General features: G+C 37.4%; 1 protein-coding gene across 1 annotated transcript; it reads right to left on the reverse strand.

Annotated features, from left to right (window-relative positions):
* Positions 1-5,966: 5,966 nt before the first annotated feature.
* Positions 5,967-14,509, reverse strand: slc25a48 (solute carrier family 25 member 48). The gene is made up of 7 exons (XM_039654480.2): positions 14,327-14,509; positions 13,504-13,547; positions 12,961-13,032; positions 11,818-12,070; positions 10,526-10,801; positions 9,180-9,313; positions 5,967-6,734 (listed from the first exon to the last, which is right to left on the reverse strand). The coding sequence occupies exons 1-7, from the start codon at positions 14,370-14,372 to the stop codon at positions 6,630-6,632; spliced, it is 930 nt and encodes a 309-aa protein (XP_039510414.2). The 5' UTR covers positions 14,373-14,509; the 3' UTR covers positions 5,967-6,629.
* Between the last annotated feature and the right edge of the window lie 3,310 nt (positions 14,510-17,819).

Here is a 17,819-nt window from a genome sequence, read left to right on the forward strand (position 1 = left end):
GGCTCGACAGTGACTCTGGCGTCCCAGAGTCACCCTCCTCCGTCCCCCGCTCAACTCAGCCCAGCTTACTGACCTTTAAATGGCCTCCTGCTGCTGAGGTTGCTCCTTCCTCGTAGTTCACATATGACCTGTCTCACGATCTCTCCGCAACTCAACCATACGCGCCAACCCTTTTGACTAAGGCTGTCGAGCCCCGCTGTCTTCGTTAAAGTAGGTTCAGTGGCAATGGTTCTGTATGGCAGACTACCTACCACAATATCGGCCCAAACACCACCACTCATTCACTCAATATACAGTAACGTAATAACTGTAATTACTATGCAAACTATACAAATACACTAACAGACTCTTCGAAAATGTTCTGCCTGTTACACAGCCAGCTAGAATCCTTCTGTCTCAACCACAGCCAGTTGCTGCTCCTCTTTGCTTCTTCAGATAAGTTCTTTACTGTGCAACGCAACTCTTGGCCACTGAATCCGACGTCTCTGAGGAACCGGAATGTAGAGTGTGCCACAAATCATCGACAACCCACTTCCACTTGATAAACCTGGACTCTCCATCCTCGCTGTTCTGCTTCAGTGGCCAGATGAGCATACACCAGTTTCTTCTTCTCATATGCCTCGTCTACAGAATCCTCCCATGGCACTGTTAACTCTATCAGTTGAACAACGCGTGCTGATCCAGACCACAAAAAAAAAATCTGGTCATAGGTTAGTGGTGGCAATCTCAGGTGGAAAAATAAACCGTTGATCAAGATCAGCCAGCATTTTCCAGTCCCTAGCAGCTTCCAGTTGTCCTGGGCGTGAATTGTTTGTAACACCTTTTATTGGTCAACCCGGTCTCATCCCAAGACGTCATATTACTGACGTTTTGGGACGTCTTTTGACCATACGTCAATATTCGCCTTTTTAGGGCCCCATTAAACGTCGGTAGATGAGGTTATGGGATCCTAACTCTACCCCAGACCTAAACCTAACCCTAAACCCAACCCGTCACCTTACTGACGTTAAAGGTAAAGCGTCAGTTGTATGACGGCCCGGGATCGCCATCTACCGACGTTTAAGGGGGCCCTAAAAAGGCGGATATTGACGTATGGTCAAAAAACGGCCCAAGACGTCAGTTATATGACTTTTTGGGATGAGACTGTGTTATATTGGTGGTTGCTCGCCTGGGCGGAGGAATATTGTCTTCTGCGTGTAATGTTTTGCTAGAACAGGCGGCAACCTATTGGTCATGCTACACTTGCCTTCCAATGCTAAAGCCAAACATCGCAGTACTTGGTCATGGCGCCAAGTAAACAGACCTTGGTTAAGAGCCACCTTACATCCTGTCAAAAGGTGCCTTCATGTGGCAGGTGATGAACACAAAGGACAAGAGGGATCCTCTCCCACCCAGAGGTTTAGGTTTTGCGGTGACAGGAGAACATCATATGTTTACCTGATAAGGAAACTAATCCTACTCTCTTCCAATGACCAAAGGTCTTGCCAGCCCATCTTGCGTTGTTCCACACTCTCCTATCTCATCCAATCTCCCTGCTTGGCCTGGGAAATGGCCTTTATACACCTCATACTCTCCTGCTTTTCGCACCTCTTTGACTTCCAGCTTCCTCCTTTGAGCTGCGCCTGTCTTGTCCCATTTAGGAAGAGCTAAACTGAGCCCAAAACTCCCTCTTACAGTACCTGTCCCACGATATCCCCAATTTGAAGGGCAGCCTTTGCCTCTACCACAGATTTCTTTGCTGACCACTTTCTACAAGTTTTTAACACAGGTGCTGCCTCCCTTACACATTTGTCATGTGCCTCTACTAAGGTCATTTCCAATCTGATCATTCCGCACTTAAACTCATCGGTCATTTACTATAAAGTCCCACTCTGCTGAGGGAGCGTGGACCTCCCAACCATTTCCTGATGTATGAACTTATTAGTGCTTCCAGCTTATCCACTGTTGTCAAAGAAACCTCGTACACAGTCAGTGGCCACAGCAACCTCGGCAGTAGACCAAACTGAAAGCACCAGAGTTTTAGTTTGCCTGGTAGAGCGCAACTGTTTATGCTCTTCAACCCTTCCACTGCTTGTCGTCTAACTTCTCCCACTCGAACTGTGTTCTTTAGATGCCCATTTTACCATCTCCAAAGTCTCTTCACTGGCTTCTCAGAAACTGTTGGTATTGCCTCACCATTAATGAAGAATGTTTTATTCTTGATTTAGAGGGCTTAAATTGGATTTGTGCCCATTCAATATTATCTGTTAACTTACCCAATAACTGATTAGTGCAGGCTAATGTTGTAGTCATGTTATCATGTCATCCATGTATTATCTGATGGTAGTCGCATCCCAGAAGCGCAGCGCTCTCCTCCTACTACCCATCTGGATGCCCTAATGATTACTTCCATTGCCATGGTGAAAGCCAGTGGAGAAATGGTGCATCCTGCCATTATTCCAACCTCTAAGCATTGCCATGTAGAGCTGAATTTTGGAGTTGAGAAACTAAATTGCAAATCTCCAAAATAGGCTTTCACTAAATTTGTTATTGACATTGGTACTCTGAAAAATGCTGCCCAAAGAAGCTCTGCCCAATATGACATCCATTACTATGTTTTCAGTGGTGTATAAAGAACTTACTTAATAAACTGTAATGTTTTATTACCTTAGAATGAGACATTTATATGTACATAACCGCGGGCACCCCCTTCTATGAAGGTTGACATAATGTGAAGTCATGTTTCTACAGCAGCCGAACGCAAACAATGTCTGCCCAAACACCACCTCTCATTCACAAAATATACACCGGAATTTAATAACTGTAATTACTATGCAAACTCTACAAATAAACCAACAGACTCTTCAAATTTTTCAAGAATTTTACAAAACCATAGCGTGGCGGCCTGCACACATCCAGCTAGAATCCTTCTGTCTCAACCACAGCCAGTTGCTGCTCTTCTCTGCTTCTTCAGATAACTTCTTTACTGTGCAACGTTTTTACCATAAACACCGTGAGTAGTGACTTTTCCCTTGTCGGTGGTGTAAAGTATTTGGATTGTGTTATGTAACTTAGTTCTTCTCCCTCGCTGTGCTTTGCTATCTAGGGATAATGGGCTGGTTACGTTCGTGAGACAGCTGATTAATACTTACTCTTGTCATTGACCGTAGTGCAGTAACGTTACAGGAATCACCAACCCGTCGATCGCGATCGACAAGTCGATCTTGGAAGCATTTTAAGCCGGTTGCAAAGAGTTTTCAAATTCAGAGAAAAAAAAAAAATATTGTGTGTAGTAAATGGTGTCTAAGGGACCTTTGGGTTCATGCGGACGCGTCGAGTTTAAACAAGGCTTTACGCTTTAACCAGCTCAGCCATAGTAATAACTCATATTTAGCCAGCTAAACTTTTACTACCCTGATAGAAAAAATATATATAGTTGCATAGTTCCACATGGTTTTTCTTCCTCGCTGTGTTATGGTCACCATGCTTAAGAATGAGATTACACTTAAGACAATATAAAACTGTGAAAATTTTATAATTTTACCAACATTTTACAAATTAGAAGTCCTGTTGAAAAAGAACCATAGCGAGGGACAGGCTAAAATCCTTACCCATAGCATAAAATATGTGATTTTAATTATTTAAAATTATATTTTATTGGCTTTTACTTGGTATTATATTGATGCATATGATCTATATTGATGCATATGATCTATGCTAAAACATACCAAAAATGTATTTCAAAGTGAACTATCCCTTTAACAGTCTTTAAGACGACTAAGGCTAGTCTATGGTTTTTTTTTTTAAAAGGTGCAAACAAAGGTGCTGAAATGGTGTTGAAAATAAACAATACAAATAATAAACAATAATGTTCAGTGACATTATCTGTCAGCAGTGTGGTATTATGTGCATTCAGCTATTTTAGACTTTTAGACTGTTTTTTTTCCTTTCTGAAGGTCAGCAGGATCTGGTTGTGAAAGCGCTGTGTACAGTTGATTACTGATCCCTCATTACCTCCTGTACATAGACCTGAACAAATATTACTGACAGGTGCTCGGGCTACTCTGAGTAACACAATCAGTTCAAACAAAAGCAGAACAGTACCAGCCATATGGGGTCTGATTTTAGAGATCTGCTCCATTTAAAACTGGCTTTATGACATAACGTCTGGAACAAGAGAACAATGAAGTTTAGGTATAATGGGAGCCACAATGAAATCATAATCCTTATATGTCACTAAATGAGCCACAAGGGACCCTTTAAAGATAAAATCCATACTGAAGGTTTTGGCCAGATTAATGTCTGGTGTGCATTCGGCCGCCAACACCATGTCACATGGTGAGTCTATTTCAGTCTGTGTTAGTAACTTATTAGCATCTCAAGCACACACATAATCGCTTTGTACAAAAGCTTGGAAAAAGAACAGGCATTGTGCAGCTGATTGTGATGAGCAGATCATCCATCAAAATTAGGCTTTCACACTGTCCGGAATTCAGCGACATGTGAAGTTGTAAATATTCATGCACGCAAATAAGTTAAGATGAACAACAAAAATAGATCAAACCTCTGCTGCATATGGAACCCCCACATCTGAGTCATCATTTAATCCGAAGATATGAATATTTTAAAACAAGGGTTGCTGTCTGTCTAGAGTTTTTAATTGCAGGTGTTCTCATTATTCAATCTGTTTTTTTTTTATTATTATTATTATCATTTTCAGAATAGTAACATTTAAATATCACTTTGGTAACACTTTACTTGAAGGGGTGTGCATAAGACTGACATGACAGTAACTGTCATTAAGTGTCATTCGCTCAGTTATGACATTTTTAATGCAAATATGACATTGTTTGAGATGTATGACACATTGACATTATAAACCAATACATCATAACCTGTCAGAGTCTTTGTCTCGACAACTTGACGTTATTAAGACAACACAACCTGTCATAAACATGACATAGGAGATTAATTATCTTAACTTAAGAAACCACTTAGTTTTATTGGTTAACATTACATTAAAATGTCAGCTGGTTGGTTTTCATGAAGCAATTATAACGTTTTAATGACAAATTCAATTAGTACCACTGTAGTTGAGGTCACGTAAAATATTCATTACACAGTTATAATGCCTCATGACAGCCAATGTCAAAGCCAACCACATGACGATTTAACTTAATTGAATGTCAAGTTATCATGACAAAGACACTGATAGGTTATGATGTTATGGTTTATGTCAAGATGTCATAACAAAGACATCTCAAACAAAGTCATATTTGCATTCAAAATGTCATTATTGAGCGAAAGACACTTAATGACAGTTGTCATAACATGCATAAACCCTACTTCATATTCAAGACATATGTCATGGTTTTTGAAGTCTTATGCACACCCCTTCAAGTAAAGTGTTACCGTTACTTTTAACATTAAACTTTACTTTACTGGTTTATTAAACTTTACTTTTCCTTTTAGCTAAAGCCGAACTATGATGTGAACTATGTGTTAGATTGGATGGATTTAAAATAGCGACATAATATACAAACAGAACGCCATTTGTGGTTTATTAGTGCAGAGTATAGCATATGATTTCTGAAGCACGACTAAAAGGGTTTTTGGCAGTATAATTGGCTAGGACTTGTCTGTAGCGTCTAGGGAAAATCAGTGTGGTGGTGGAGTTTGGCAGAGGACAGTGACACAAGGATGGCTGGTGCTTTAAACGATGCCTGTGTCCTCAGCTGTTTTCACTTAAAACTCAGACTCAGATTGTGCTCAGAATGTCGGGTTGTAAAATCATTTTGTTTCTGAATAAGGTTTGTAATTACTCAGACATACAGAGGACCCCTCATCAATGCTTATTAGAAAAGGTTGCTCTGGCAGGTTTGTTTTAGATACAATGTCACCATCTGGTGGATAGTGACATTGTATATTTCCATGCAACTGCTGACTTTTCTGACATAATGAAACAGCGCCACCTAGAGAATCAGAAATAACACCAAAAACATTCAAGATTTATTCAAAAGTCACTTTAGATATTTTATATTTATATTATTTTTACATCTCTTTTCTTCACTTTATATTCCTCTTTCCATAACAATCAGATGATAAGAGGAAAGTGGAGGTTGTGTAAAAAAAGGATATGAATCATTACAAATATTTTCAAGGACATGAACACCCATGACAAGGTTTTCAAATGAGCTTATTCCAACATATCACATGCTGAAAGCAAACTTAATTCTAAAAAAAATAAAAATTCCTATTTACATCAAGTAAAATACATTTGAAAGTGATTCATAGAAACAAGCATGCAAACACTTTATATTACAGGTTCACTATATAATTTGTTCTCATTTGCATATTATTGCATTAGCAGATAAACCTAAAGGCACTCCGCACAGAGCCCACTGACCTTATCTAAAAAGATAATCATATATTAAAATATCTCAGCAAATCAAATATGTTCAAAGTATTTCATTATTTTTCACCATTTTCTTAATATAAGAAACACAGCTTCACTGATACTCTTCATTGTATTAACAATGAACTCACATTAATGCCACATGTAAGTCTACATGCCATTAAAATCACAAATTCTATCAAATAATTTCTGAGAGCATATATTGTGCGTTATCTTGTTTCAGTTTGAGTCTGTGTTAGGAACTGCGGAAAAACTGGAGGGACAGCTCGTAACCAAGAAACATGGTTGCACACATTGGAAATCCTCTGATAGCATTCACAGTCGCCCCACGAAAGAAAACCTGCATTGGAAATTGACAATAAAATGAAAAAACAAAACAAAAAAAAAAAACCCAAAAGCATCAGTATTATATTTCATATAACATCAGCAGGTTCAAACATAAACAGCAATTAACTTAATTTGTGCCCATGACCTATTTTATTGACAATAAAATGAAAAAAACAAACAAAAAAAAAAACCCAAAAGCATCAGTATTATATTTCATATAACATCAGCAGGTTCAAACATAAACAGCAATTAACTTAATTTGTGCCCATGACCTATTTTATCTGGTCTGGCCTTTAAATTACTTTAGTTAGTGTAATGTTTTGTACAGTATATAAATTACTGGTGTAATGTAGTGAATGACTCCCTCTTTTTAAAGTGTCCCTATCTTACTATTTTTAAAGGTTTCTAATTTTGTTTTGGAGGTCTTCTACAATAGGTTTACATGCACCCATTTTTTTGGACATCACCTAATTTCTCAAAAAGTCTGAAAACATTAATTTAGATCCCTCCTTTCTACTTCTGTGTCTTAACCCGACGAGAGTGGCGTGATGTGATGCAACAAAAGACAATAGTACCATTATAATCAGTGATGTTGTCTGCACTGGATGTGGTGCGACACGTGGACATTTGTCATGTCCAGTGTGGACAGCTTCTAGCTTTTTCGGAGTGGTGTGATGCGGCACGTCAACGGTCACGTCCGTTGTAGGCACGGCCCGGGCTGCATGCAAAATCGACCTCTATACCCTCAAATAGGGTATTATATGAGGGACCAACCATTTGTAGTGGTGTCCGAAACCATTAGTGGACGTTATTGAGTGCACTCATTCAATCCCACATTGCACCACAATAGCGAGTATGTACAGACGATGTACATTAAACGACTGTCCGAATTTGCTCACTCGTTTTCATTCACTCCTTCGGGTGAACAGTATTAGTGGACTAACGTAGGGAATAGTGAATGAGGGTTTAGGAGGCGATTTTGGATTCAGCCATGGTGTAAGTACTCTGCTCTGATTGGTCAGATGGCCCAGTCTGTTGTGATTCGTCTACTCTGCTCTGATTGGTCAGATGGTCCACTCTGTTGTGATCTACTCTGCTCTGATTGGTCACATGACCCAGTCTGTTGTGATTGGTTGCCCTGGGGGCCGCAAAAGATTTACTAGGGGTTGCTAAGCTCGTCATTAAGGATTTTGAAAGTTATTTTGAATGTATCCTGGAAAAATGTTTGGAAACCACTGATCTAACGCTTACAGTGCATGTCAGCTTCAATTTCAGCTCTGGAGACTCACATTCCAGGCCTATACTACTAGTTGGTATGTAGTGAGATTGGAATTGCTGACGTCTCGTTTCGGCAGTTCAGAATTAAATTCTTCGCATTCAATTCTTTCTTTTATAAGACAATAACTCCATTTATCGTGCACTTTGATCTTTGCAGGTCTTTACATTCAGGTATATTACAGACTACATGGAAGATAATATTCAAAAAAGCATAATAGAGGCCTTTATAGATGACTGACGTAAATACAATAATCTTATTTGGATGTAAACACACAAAGCACATTTTTTTTAGGTGTACCAAACGTGTTTGAGAGTGTACTTGTTTACTTTCACTTTTACTTCAATATAGTAGCTGCATGAAGGAGTTCACTTTTGAAAAAACTTTTGCTGATAATTTACTCACCCCCATGTCATCCAAGATGTCCATGTCTTTCTTTCTTCAGTCGAAAAGAAATTAAGGTTTTTGATGAAAACATTCCAGCATTTTTCTCCTTATAATGCACTTCAGTGGGAACCAAATGGTTCAAAGTCCAAAAGACACTTTCAGTACAAACTGCAAACTGTTCAAAGGGCTTTACATGATTCTAGATAATGAATAAGGGAAACGATTATCAAGCGAAAACGATCGGTCATTTAATAAATAAATAAATAACAAAGTTAAAGTTTTATAAGCTCAAATGCTCGCCTTGCTCTGTTCTGTGACGCACGTTTTTGTGACTCTCACAATGAACGAGTCTTTTTCCGAGTCACTTGGTTCATTCAACGAACGAAACGAAAGAATTTCAAGGCTAGCATTTGAGCTTGTAAAACTTAAACTTTGTTATTTCTTTTAAAAAATGAGTGATCGTTTCGCTTGATAAGACCCTTAATCATCGCCTGGAATCATTTAAAGCCCTTTGAACAGTTTGCAGTTTGTACTGAAAGTGTCTTTTGGACCTTGAACTGTTTGGTTCCCACTGAAGTGCATTATAAGGAGAAAAATGCTGGAATGTTTTCATCAAAAACCTTCATTTCTTTTCGACTGAAGAAAGAAAGACATGGACATCTTGGATGACATGGGGGTGAGTAAATTATCAGCAAAAGTTTTTTGAAAAGTGAACTCCTTCATGCAGCTACTATATTAAAACTTTGTTTCAACCCTACTTAAACAAATATTGTATAACATCCATTACAAACTTACATGTATTCCCTCTTTCTTGTAACTTTGCATGATGCAATCAATAATGCCCTTGTATTTCCTCTGCTCCATGGCATCGGCCTGCAACCTGCTTTTCACCACGTCCGCAGGTGTGGCGGTGACCCATGAGATGGATCCTGTGGAACAACAGCATAAACACAAGTGAAATAGAGTATCTCTAAAATGCTTGACTCCCACTAGAATCATGTTTAGGTTAACCCAGGCTCTTCCAGTCAATTACTGATAGAAGGGAAATATTAAATGGGAATTACACTGAGAAATCTCAAAACAATCCACCCTATGACTCACCTTAGCCAAGAATACACTTGTTAATCAATGCATGACTGCTGATAAATAGTTTGGTGACATACAGAGGTTCTGACTCAGCTTTTTAACTCAGTTGAACTTGAGAAAACAATTTTGAAAAACAGCTCTGTTTTTTGAAACAGACTTAAAAACACTACACTACACAACACTGGTGTTTACACACACACACAAAATACATCTAGTGTTTCTTTACACTCTTCTTAAATGTTCTAAAAGTTTGTGGGGTTTTTTTCTCACACCAATGCCATTGAAGAACCGTTCTGGGTTCCCAGAATAAACTTTAAGTGACCAGTTCTTAAAATAAAATTTGTGTTTGTGTGATGAACTTGGTGTGATGAACATTTTAACATTAAAAATAAACTTTTTTTCCAATGTAAAGGTACCATGGATTTTAAAGGATCTTCATGAAACCATTAATGACAATAAATAAAGAACCTTTATTTATGAGAGTGTAGGTAAGGATCACATTCAGGCAAGAAAATAATAGCTCTCTTAAACTTATGAACTAACTCTGTAGTAGAGAGCATTTGATAATATTTGACCACATTTTAAGGACATGATTGTTTTTCTCCAAACCAGCCGGCCTGCAGCCGATTCTGAAGACTTCATTGGTTATGTCAATCACAGTGCTCATTGTATACACAGAACTACAACAATTAAAACCTTTATCCTACCCTACACTCTGAACCGGTTTGGCAGCATTACATGTATTTTTGGTAGAGAAGGCAATCCAAACAAAACAAATCCACACATGAAAATGATTATAGATATAATTCATTATATAATATAATTCATAAATCAAAAGTGCAATATTTGAAGTGGACTATAGAGGGACTCATGTTGTTAGCCTAGCAACATGTTAGTTAACATCAAATTCTACTGAAATCTACTGTGAGCCTGTGCATTTGAGAGAGTTTCATATCAGTCACTTATTAGGTTCCACCTTAGTTAGAAGCCAGGTGCCTGTGTAGGCGGTAGATAGAAGATACTAGGTTTTGGAATAGATCTCATGTCTCATTTACCTGCTAAACCTCCTGCTACCCATATGCTGCAGGGATGAGGGGTGCCTTTGCCATCAGGATTCATCCAGTTACAGAATAATGTGTACGGTACGAAGTACAGGGTGTAACCTGGTATATCCCGCAATATCATGGCGCCCGCTCCTCGGTAGAGCCCTTGAATGCCCTCGTTCTGCAGGACAGTACTAATGCAGTGCAGCGGCCCTCTGTACATAGTCTGGGACTGAATTCCCATTGACCGAAGAGGGACACTTCCATTCCCAGCAATGTTAAAGTTCTCTGAAAACACACAAAATAGTACATGAGCACACTGTGTCTTTTCATAGAGATTTTTTTTTCTCAATCGTTCATTTCCTTATTAGCTTTCAGTAATCATTACATGGGATTGTTTTCTTTAACCCTTTCACACATAGAGGTCACTACAGTGGGCATCTGTAGCCATTTACAAAAACCATTTACTTATGTATGTATGCATGGGTTTTGATGGCATAGTTGCACATCAACCACTAGTGCTACAAAGTGGCAAGCCTTTATATGTACAGTAGAATTTGTGCTTTCTTCAAACCAAGATTGCCAACGGCCAGTCAGAAATACCAACGAATATCTGGAATATCAATCCATTTGTAACATTTATTACATCTAAGGACTCATTTCAATTTTCCAAGTATTGATTTTAGATTGGCAGGAAATCTTATTAGTCATGTCCACTAAATTAGACATCATCATGCATTGCTAGCTATATCTCAGCTACACTCTAAAAAATGCTGGGTTGTTTTAACCCAACTTTGGGTCAAATATGGACTAACCCAGCCGTTGGGTTAAATTTTTACATTACATTTTTAACCCAACATTTCGGGTTTGTCCATATTTGACCCAAAATTGGGTTAAAACAACCCAGCATTTTTTAGAGTGTATAATTCATACAATTACTGTTGTCTTCATCTGCAGTAGCATTGTTGGCTGTAGATATTAGATATATAGGTTATATCAGAACATCACATCCTCATATATTCTGATATCAAATACACGTGGATTGCAATCTCTAGAACAAACTCAAGTGCATTTGCAATAATTGATTCTATATTATATTTTTGTTGTATATATTTAATAGTTTTCACAATAGTTTTCACAATCAGTTTCAAATTACTGTAGAGCGGTGTACTAGTGACATGTCAGGGCCATTTTATGATTATTTGAAAAAAAAAAATTCTTACATACAGCTCTGTTAACATGAACATGTTAAGTTCTACTCCATCATAGCTCCAGGGTGCTAAAATTTCAAGACTCCAGCTTACCTGCAAGAACAGGTTGGGCTTGCATCTGCAGTCTAATTTTGACAAGGTCAACAGGGGCACCCACCCCCACTGAAACCAGACCGGTTAACATGCTCGCTACAGTCAAGTCAAGCATGCTGCAAGGGTGTCTACTGTCACCATAACGATATCTGCTAATGAAGCGTTGTGTGTTGCTGAAGATTCCAAACACCACTGAGTTATAGAGGGTGATGCTAGCCAGAGGAAAGGACAGGCCTTTGAAAAACCCTATAACCTGAGACAACACAAAAGAGAGATATGTCTTTGTCATGAGGTGTCTAATTGTGCCTCCAAGTAAAGGAAAAGTCTGTTCATACCATAAATGGGGTGATTTTATATATCCAGTCCATCCCGGGGACAACTGGGAACAAAGATCCTGGCCCATGTGATTGAAAGTATAGCCTAATCATTAAGCTTGGGGAGTGAGGGGGCCCACTTACACAAATATTGTCCTATGCTCTGTGATTTTCATTGGTTACTTTGGCCAGTCCTATACATCTTAATATATTATACAGAATTTAGTAAAAATAGGGTGTTTTTTTAATCATTTTACTACTTCTGTTTGAGATGTTGCCATTTAAATCCCAAGATGCTGCAACATTTTACATGAACAACAGGCAATTTATTAGGAACTATTTCAGATGTCTTTTTAACCAATTTTCTTTGGCATTATTGGTTATTTCATTGTTGTAATAATTGTTTTATTTTGTTTTTAATAATCCTCAAGGAAGTGACATTTTCTTTTTTTTAGAAATTACAGTAGTCAACATTTGAAGTGGGTCAAAAACGTTTTTTAATTTTGGTTTTAATTTTGATCCACTTAAAATGTTGACAACTCTAGCATGATATTAACAACATTTGAGAACAGGATGAAAAACTATAAATGACTAATATAAATTATCTAAAGTAAATACATTCTAAATTAAATTAAATAAATCTAAATTACTGTAACTCCAAGTTAAGTATTCAGGATAAGTGTCAATCTCTGAACAGTGGCTAACCTTGCTGATACCATGCTGTAATAGCATTATTTGCATTCTGTAAATAAGTTTTTTTAATTATTACAAATGTTATAAAGTTAAAGACCCTAAGGTTATAGCTCTAAATAGCAGTAAAAGGTCTTACATTTTCCTTTTTGTAGATGGATACAATACAGTGGAGAGTATTCTTGTATCCATTGCCAGCTTGTAAACGAGTCTGTAAAAGAGCACACATGAATGTTTCTCATTATGATTGACTTCATTCCTAACCAAACAATGTTATGCCTGCCCAGTGAGTAAATATAGAAAAATGATGCCTTATGAAGTCACTTGGTTTCAAGGTGTGGGTTTGTCTTGTCATGTTTAGTGTTTCCCTGTCTGTCTATTAGTCATCCCAGGTGTTTCCCATGCCACCTTGTTGTTATCCTGTCTAGCTTGTTTACACTGTCTTGGTGAGTTATTGATGTTAGCGATGATGTTGGTTGTTCTGCCCCTGAGTCATGTTTCCAGCTCTGAGTTTGTAAAGTTTGAAGTTTAGTTAATGAAGTGTGCTGCATTTGGATCCAGCTTCCTCCTTTGCTTCAACCACTTCATTAAACTTGGAGTGTAAAACCTATCAACTTTTTATAAATATATAATAAGTAGCCTACATAATCTTACACAAAACAATAAAAAAAAAAAACCTTACCTTTACTGTGTCAAGCGGATGTCCTACAATTACACTGGATGCTCCTGCAACAAAAACAGTGACAAACCTTCAAAGACAATTATAATGATAGATATTGCATAGCTTTGTGGGAGGCTCTCCTTGCATAACACAGTGTTCTTTTTCATGAATAAGTTACATTGTTTCGAACATTTCATGGTGGATGGGCTTGGCATGCACATTATTGAGGCATTACAGAATCTCTCCCTTTGAATGGAGAACCAAAACCCGTCTTTCCACCAAAAACCGTTCAAGGTTGAGAAATGTAGACCAATTTTGCCAAAACACGAAATCTGTCTTGTTTGAAAGAGCGCGGAAAATAGATTTATTTTGTCTGATGGAGCAAATATTTGTAACTGAAATCCTTTCGTAGCCTACAAGTGAAGTGAAACAATTGTCGTTAAAAAACTTAACAACAGAAACAACACACAGGCTAACTAATAAACATAAACACGACTCAACGACGCCCCTCACGCGGCTTCTTGCCATCTCTCCATCAAACTTCTTTTTTCTACTCTTTTATAGCCTATTGACAATTTTTGCGGTAGGCTACTTTAAAAAAAAGACATTCTAAAAAGCTGATAATGCTTCTCTAACTGCTAAAAGTGCTAGTTTAATTGAAACTTACATCTCTTTTACTTCTATAGCCTAGAAAAAAACAAAACAAAACAAAAACTGTAGCGTACATCCTACAAGCTGTTAAATCGTACAAATAAGGCAACTCTCCGAAAATGTACGGTTGGGGTTTGTTTGCAATCTTAAACATACGAAGCTTCTTACTAAATGCAAAACAAATAAAACTCACCTCCAATCCATCCTGCTAAAAAATCATCCAGATGAAAGACTGTCATTGTAGCAACAGACTGAATCTACACTGGAGATTTCCACATAAGAGTCGGCGTTGATACGGTTTAAATGATGACGGTATCTGTAAACTTAATCTAAGAGTTCGTCAGATCGATAAAAGCAAAGGTAACTTAGTCTCATCCACACATCCGCAAGGAGGGTGTGTTTGGGGGCGTTGCAGGCATACGAAAATAGATTTGTCCACCAACACCCATAACGAGCTGATTAAAATGCGTTGCTGCAAATATATTTCTCACTATATTGTGAAATATAATGATTAAAGTGCGCGAATGACTTTACGGAGCTTCGAGTTCATTTTGAGGAATGCCTGGAATGTGGTGCTGTCCATGGCTCACATAAAATAAAACAAAACCATATTTTTGACAAACCACAAACGTTCTCTTGAAAATAAAGTTTGATTTGTATCTAAATGATAAACTTGACAATCATTTACTCTCCCATGGCCAAGTCCTTGACATGAAACTTATATGTTGAGATGTAGGAAATGTTCTGTTGCCTAAATAATTCTTCTGTACATGTGAAAAGTTACATGTCAGTGTCACTGGCATAAGGCAAAGTGGGCTTCATGTGGACATATCTATGACTTATAAGAAGAGATAAAACATTCAACCCACTTAAACTAAAAATGTAGGCTAGTTTGCACCTTAAAACAAATGGTTATGCCAATGGTACAACCAGCAGTGGGTTCATCGCACTTTTTCGACCACTTTCAATTTAATTTATGATTATGATCACAGCACCATATAGATGGAAATGAGCAACCTGATGCAGTCTGAAATCTTCTCTTTGTGTAAACTGAAATCACATTCCCTTCATTGTGAAATAAATTGTTGATTCACGTGCTCTCCAAAATGTTTTGGCACAAACTGTGAGTCTCACACAGAAAATGAACTCTATGTCAGGTTGGACTCTGTTGTAAATCCAACTACCAGGGAATGTTCTCAGAACTTCTCTAAAGTTTAGGCAAGGTTTTCTCAAAGTTATGAAAACACATTCTTACAACAACATTAATAGAGCATTCGTTCAAATGTATTTGGTCTTTAATATTGTCAAAATATTGATTTATTTTTAATGTTTGGAGAACATTCAGAAATAATGTATTCATAATTTAATAGGGAGGTTCATAAAAAACATGCTTAGGAGTCGGACATGTATCTAAGAGCGATAATGTACTAATACCTGAATTCATAATTACTATATGAACTAATCATAAGTTAAGACTAATGAGGAACTAACCTTAATATGACATAAGTCATATGAATTCCTGCATGAACATACCATCTTAACACATTTGTATAAACTGCATTATGATATAAAGACAGTAAACCAATCCATAAAATGACCACATAAATAACCATCATCTGTCCTACACTGATTTTAATTTTGAAAATTGCATCTGTTAATGAATATGTTAGTGTAGGTATTTCACTCTTGATGGCAGCAGTGTAATCACTTAAAACAGAATGAGATTAAATTGTTTTTAATGATGAATCCATCATTGTGTGTTCAATGAGTAATGTTAAATGTAAACATTGCAAGACATAGTGTCATTCACTGAGGTTTGTGACAGTTGCTGGTGTCAAATTTATGAACAATTTTACATTGTGCACTTATGTCTTTCTTCTGATCTAGAACATGTTTGATTTAGTATAACCTGAAATGTTAATTAATGCATTAATTAACAAGCATGTATGTGTAGTTAAGATGGTATATTCACGTAGGAATTCATATGACTCAAAGTAATTATCAATTCAGGTATTAGTACATGTGTATTATTGTATAAGTGTGACCCTTAGAGCTTCCACAACAAAGACAGTATAGAAGTGGTCTTGTGGTTGGGAAAAACAATATTAAAAACTTGGGGACTGGCACATCCTGATATTGGAACAACACTCCCGGAAATGTAATCATAACCATATCTCTACCTCCAAACCTAATAAGTTATCGTTTAAATTAGAGTGAAATGATAGGTGAATAACACTGATGTAGAAGTAGTTGTAAACCTAAAATTGTCCATCAAATCTGATTGGTTGATTGAAAAAAAAAAATATATATATATATATATATATATTAAAAAGATTTTTTTTGGCCTCATTCATGTTGCACACTATGGTGCAGTCAACATGGCAGAAAATCTGGTTTAATGTTTTGTTTGGCTATTTGGCCCATGACTTACAGTATCATTAACTCACTCATAGTAATAAAGTCATATTGTCTGGGCCTTTTTATGCTTTGTCACCTGACCTGAAATGGGTGAGGCCCTGATGCAATCCACTCATGCATTGCAGGAATCCACATCCTGGCTGCTTTGAAATGCAAGTTTGTGGAATAAAAGGTTTTTTAAGGATTTTGAAAAGATCAATTCAGGATCCTGTGAAGTTTCTCTGAGAACAGCTATTGTTGTGATAAGTGATCAACATTTAGCCACATAACACGGCCGTCTTATCACAGCAAACCAGATTGCATGTAAGGTACAGAACGTCTTATCACAGCAAACCAGATTGCATGTAAGGTACAGAAAGGATGAGAATGCGTTGGTCTGTCTGTGCAAATAACTAGGCAGCTCAAATGTACTTGTACTCATTTTCATGCACTACAAGAGATCTCCTGTGCATCTGTTCGTAGACTTGACTACTAATGAGTATTTGTTTGGGTGTTAAGAAGAGCTTGGCAGTAAATTCTGTCAAACGTCAGCAGAATAAATTAAAAGCCAAAATTGCGTGGACAAAACAAAGTCTTTGTTTCTGACACAGAATGAGTAGTGTATGACTGGGAGATTGCAGCCCTCAGAGGTTTTCTCTTAAACTTTCAATTTTGGCTAAGGGGGGGGGGGGGGGGGGGGGGGCTGTAAAAAGTTGTTTGTCTGAGGTGAGGGACGAAGAACAAACAACTAAAATATGCTCGGACATGCATTTGACAAAACAAAAATAACAATAAAAAAAAAAAAAAAGAAATCACATGAAGTTAAGTCTGGATATTTTTTTTCCCAGAAACAATATACTGTAAAACATGCCCAAAGAAAAAAAAATGTGCATGATACTTCTGGTTATAATTCATTTCAGAAGGCTGAGCATTCTTGTTGGTCAAGTTTCTTTGAGCCTGCTAGAATTAGAAGTTGGACAGGTCAAGGTCTCTGGTTTCAGTGCAAATGAAAGATAAAGTCTTTTTAACCAACTCATGTGCTCTTGGCCCACTGACATAGTTAAAGCGGTCATGCATTGAGAACAGCTTGTTTCGGATTGTTTTACTTAATAACTCACTGTGCAATGTGATGTCAGAGTGACCTCTTTTCTATGTAATTTTTGGACATCCAATTTCTGTTGTTTTGTAATGCCAGGTGACGTTTTTTTTTCTACATCTCTGTGTTGACACAGTTTACAGTGATTCGCAACCTCATATCGGTGATCTTTGTTTTTGTTACTTTTGGAATT

This window comes from Pimephales promelas, chromosome 9 (genome assembly GCF_988280905.1).
Source record: "Pimephales promelas chromosome 9, fPimPro1.hap1.1, whole genome shotgun sequence".
Lineage (NCBI taxonomy): Eukaryota > Metazoa > Chordata > Actinopteri > Cypriniformes > Leuciscidae > Pimephales > Pimephales promelas.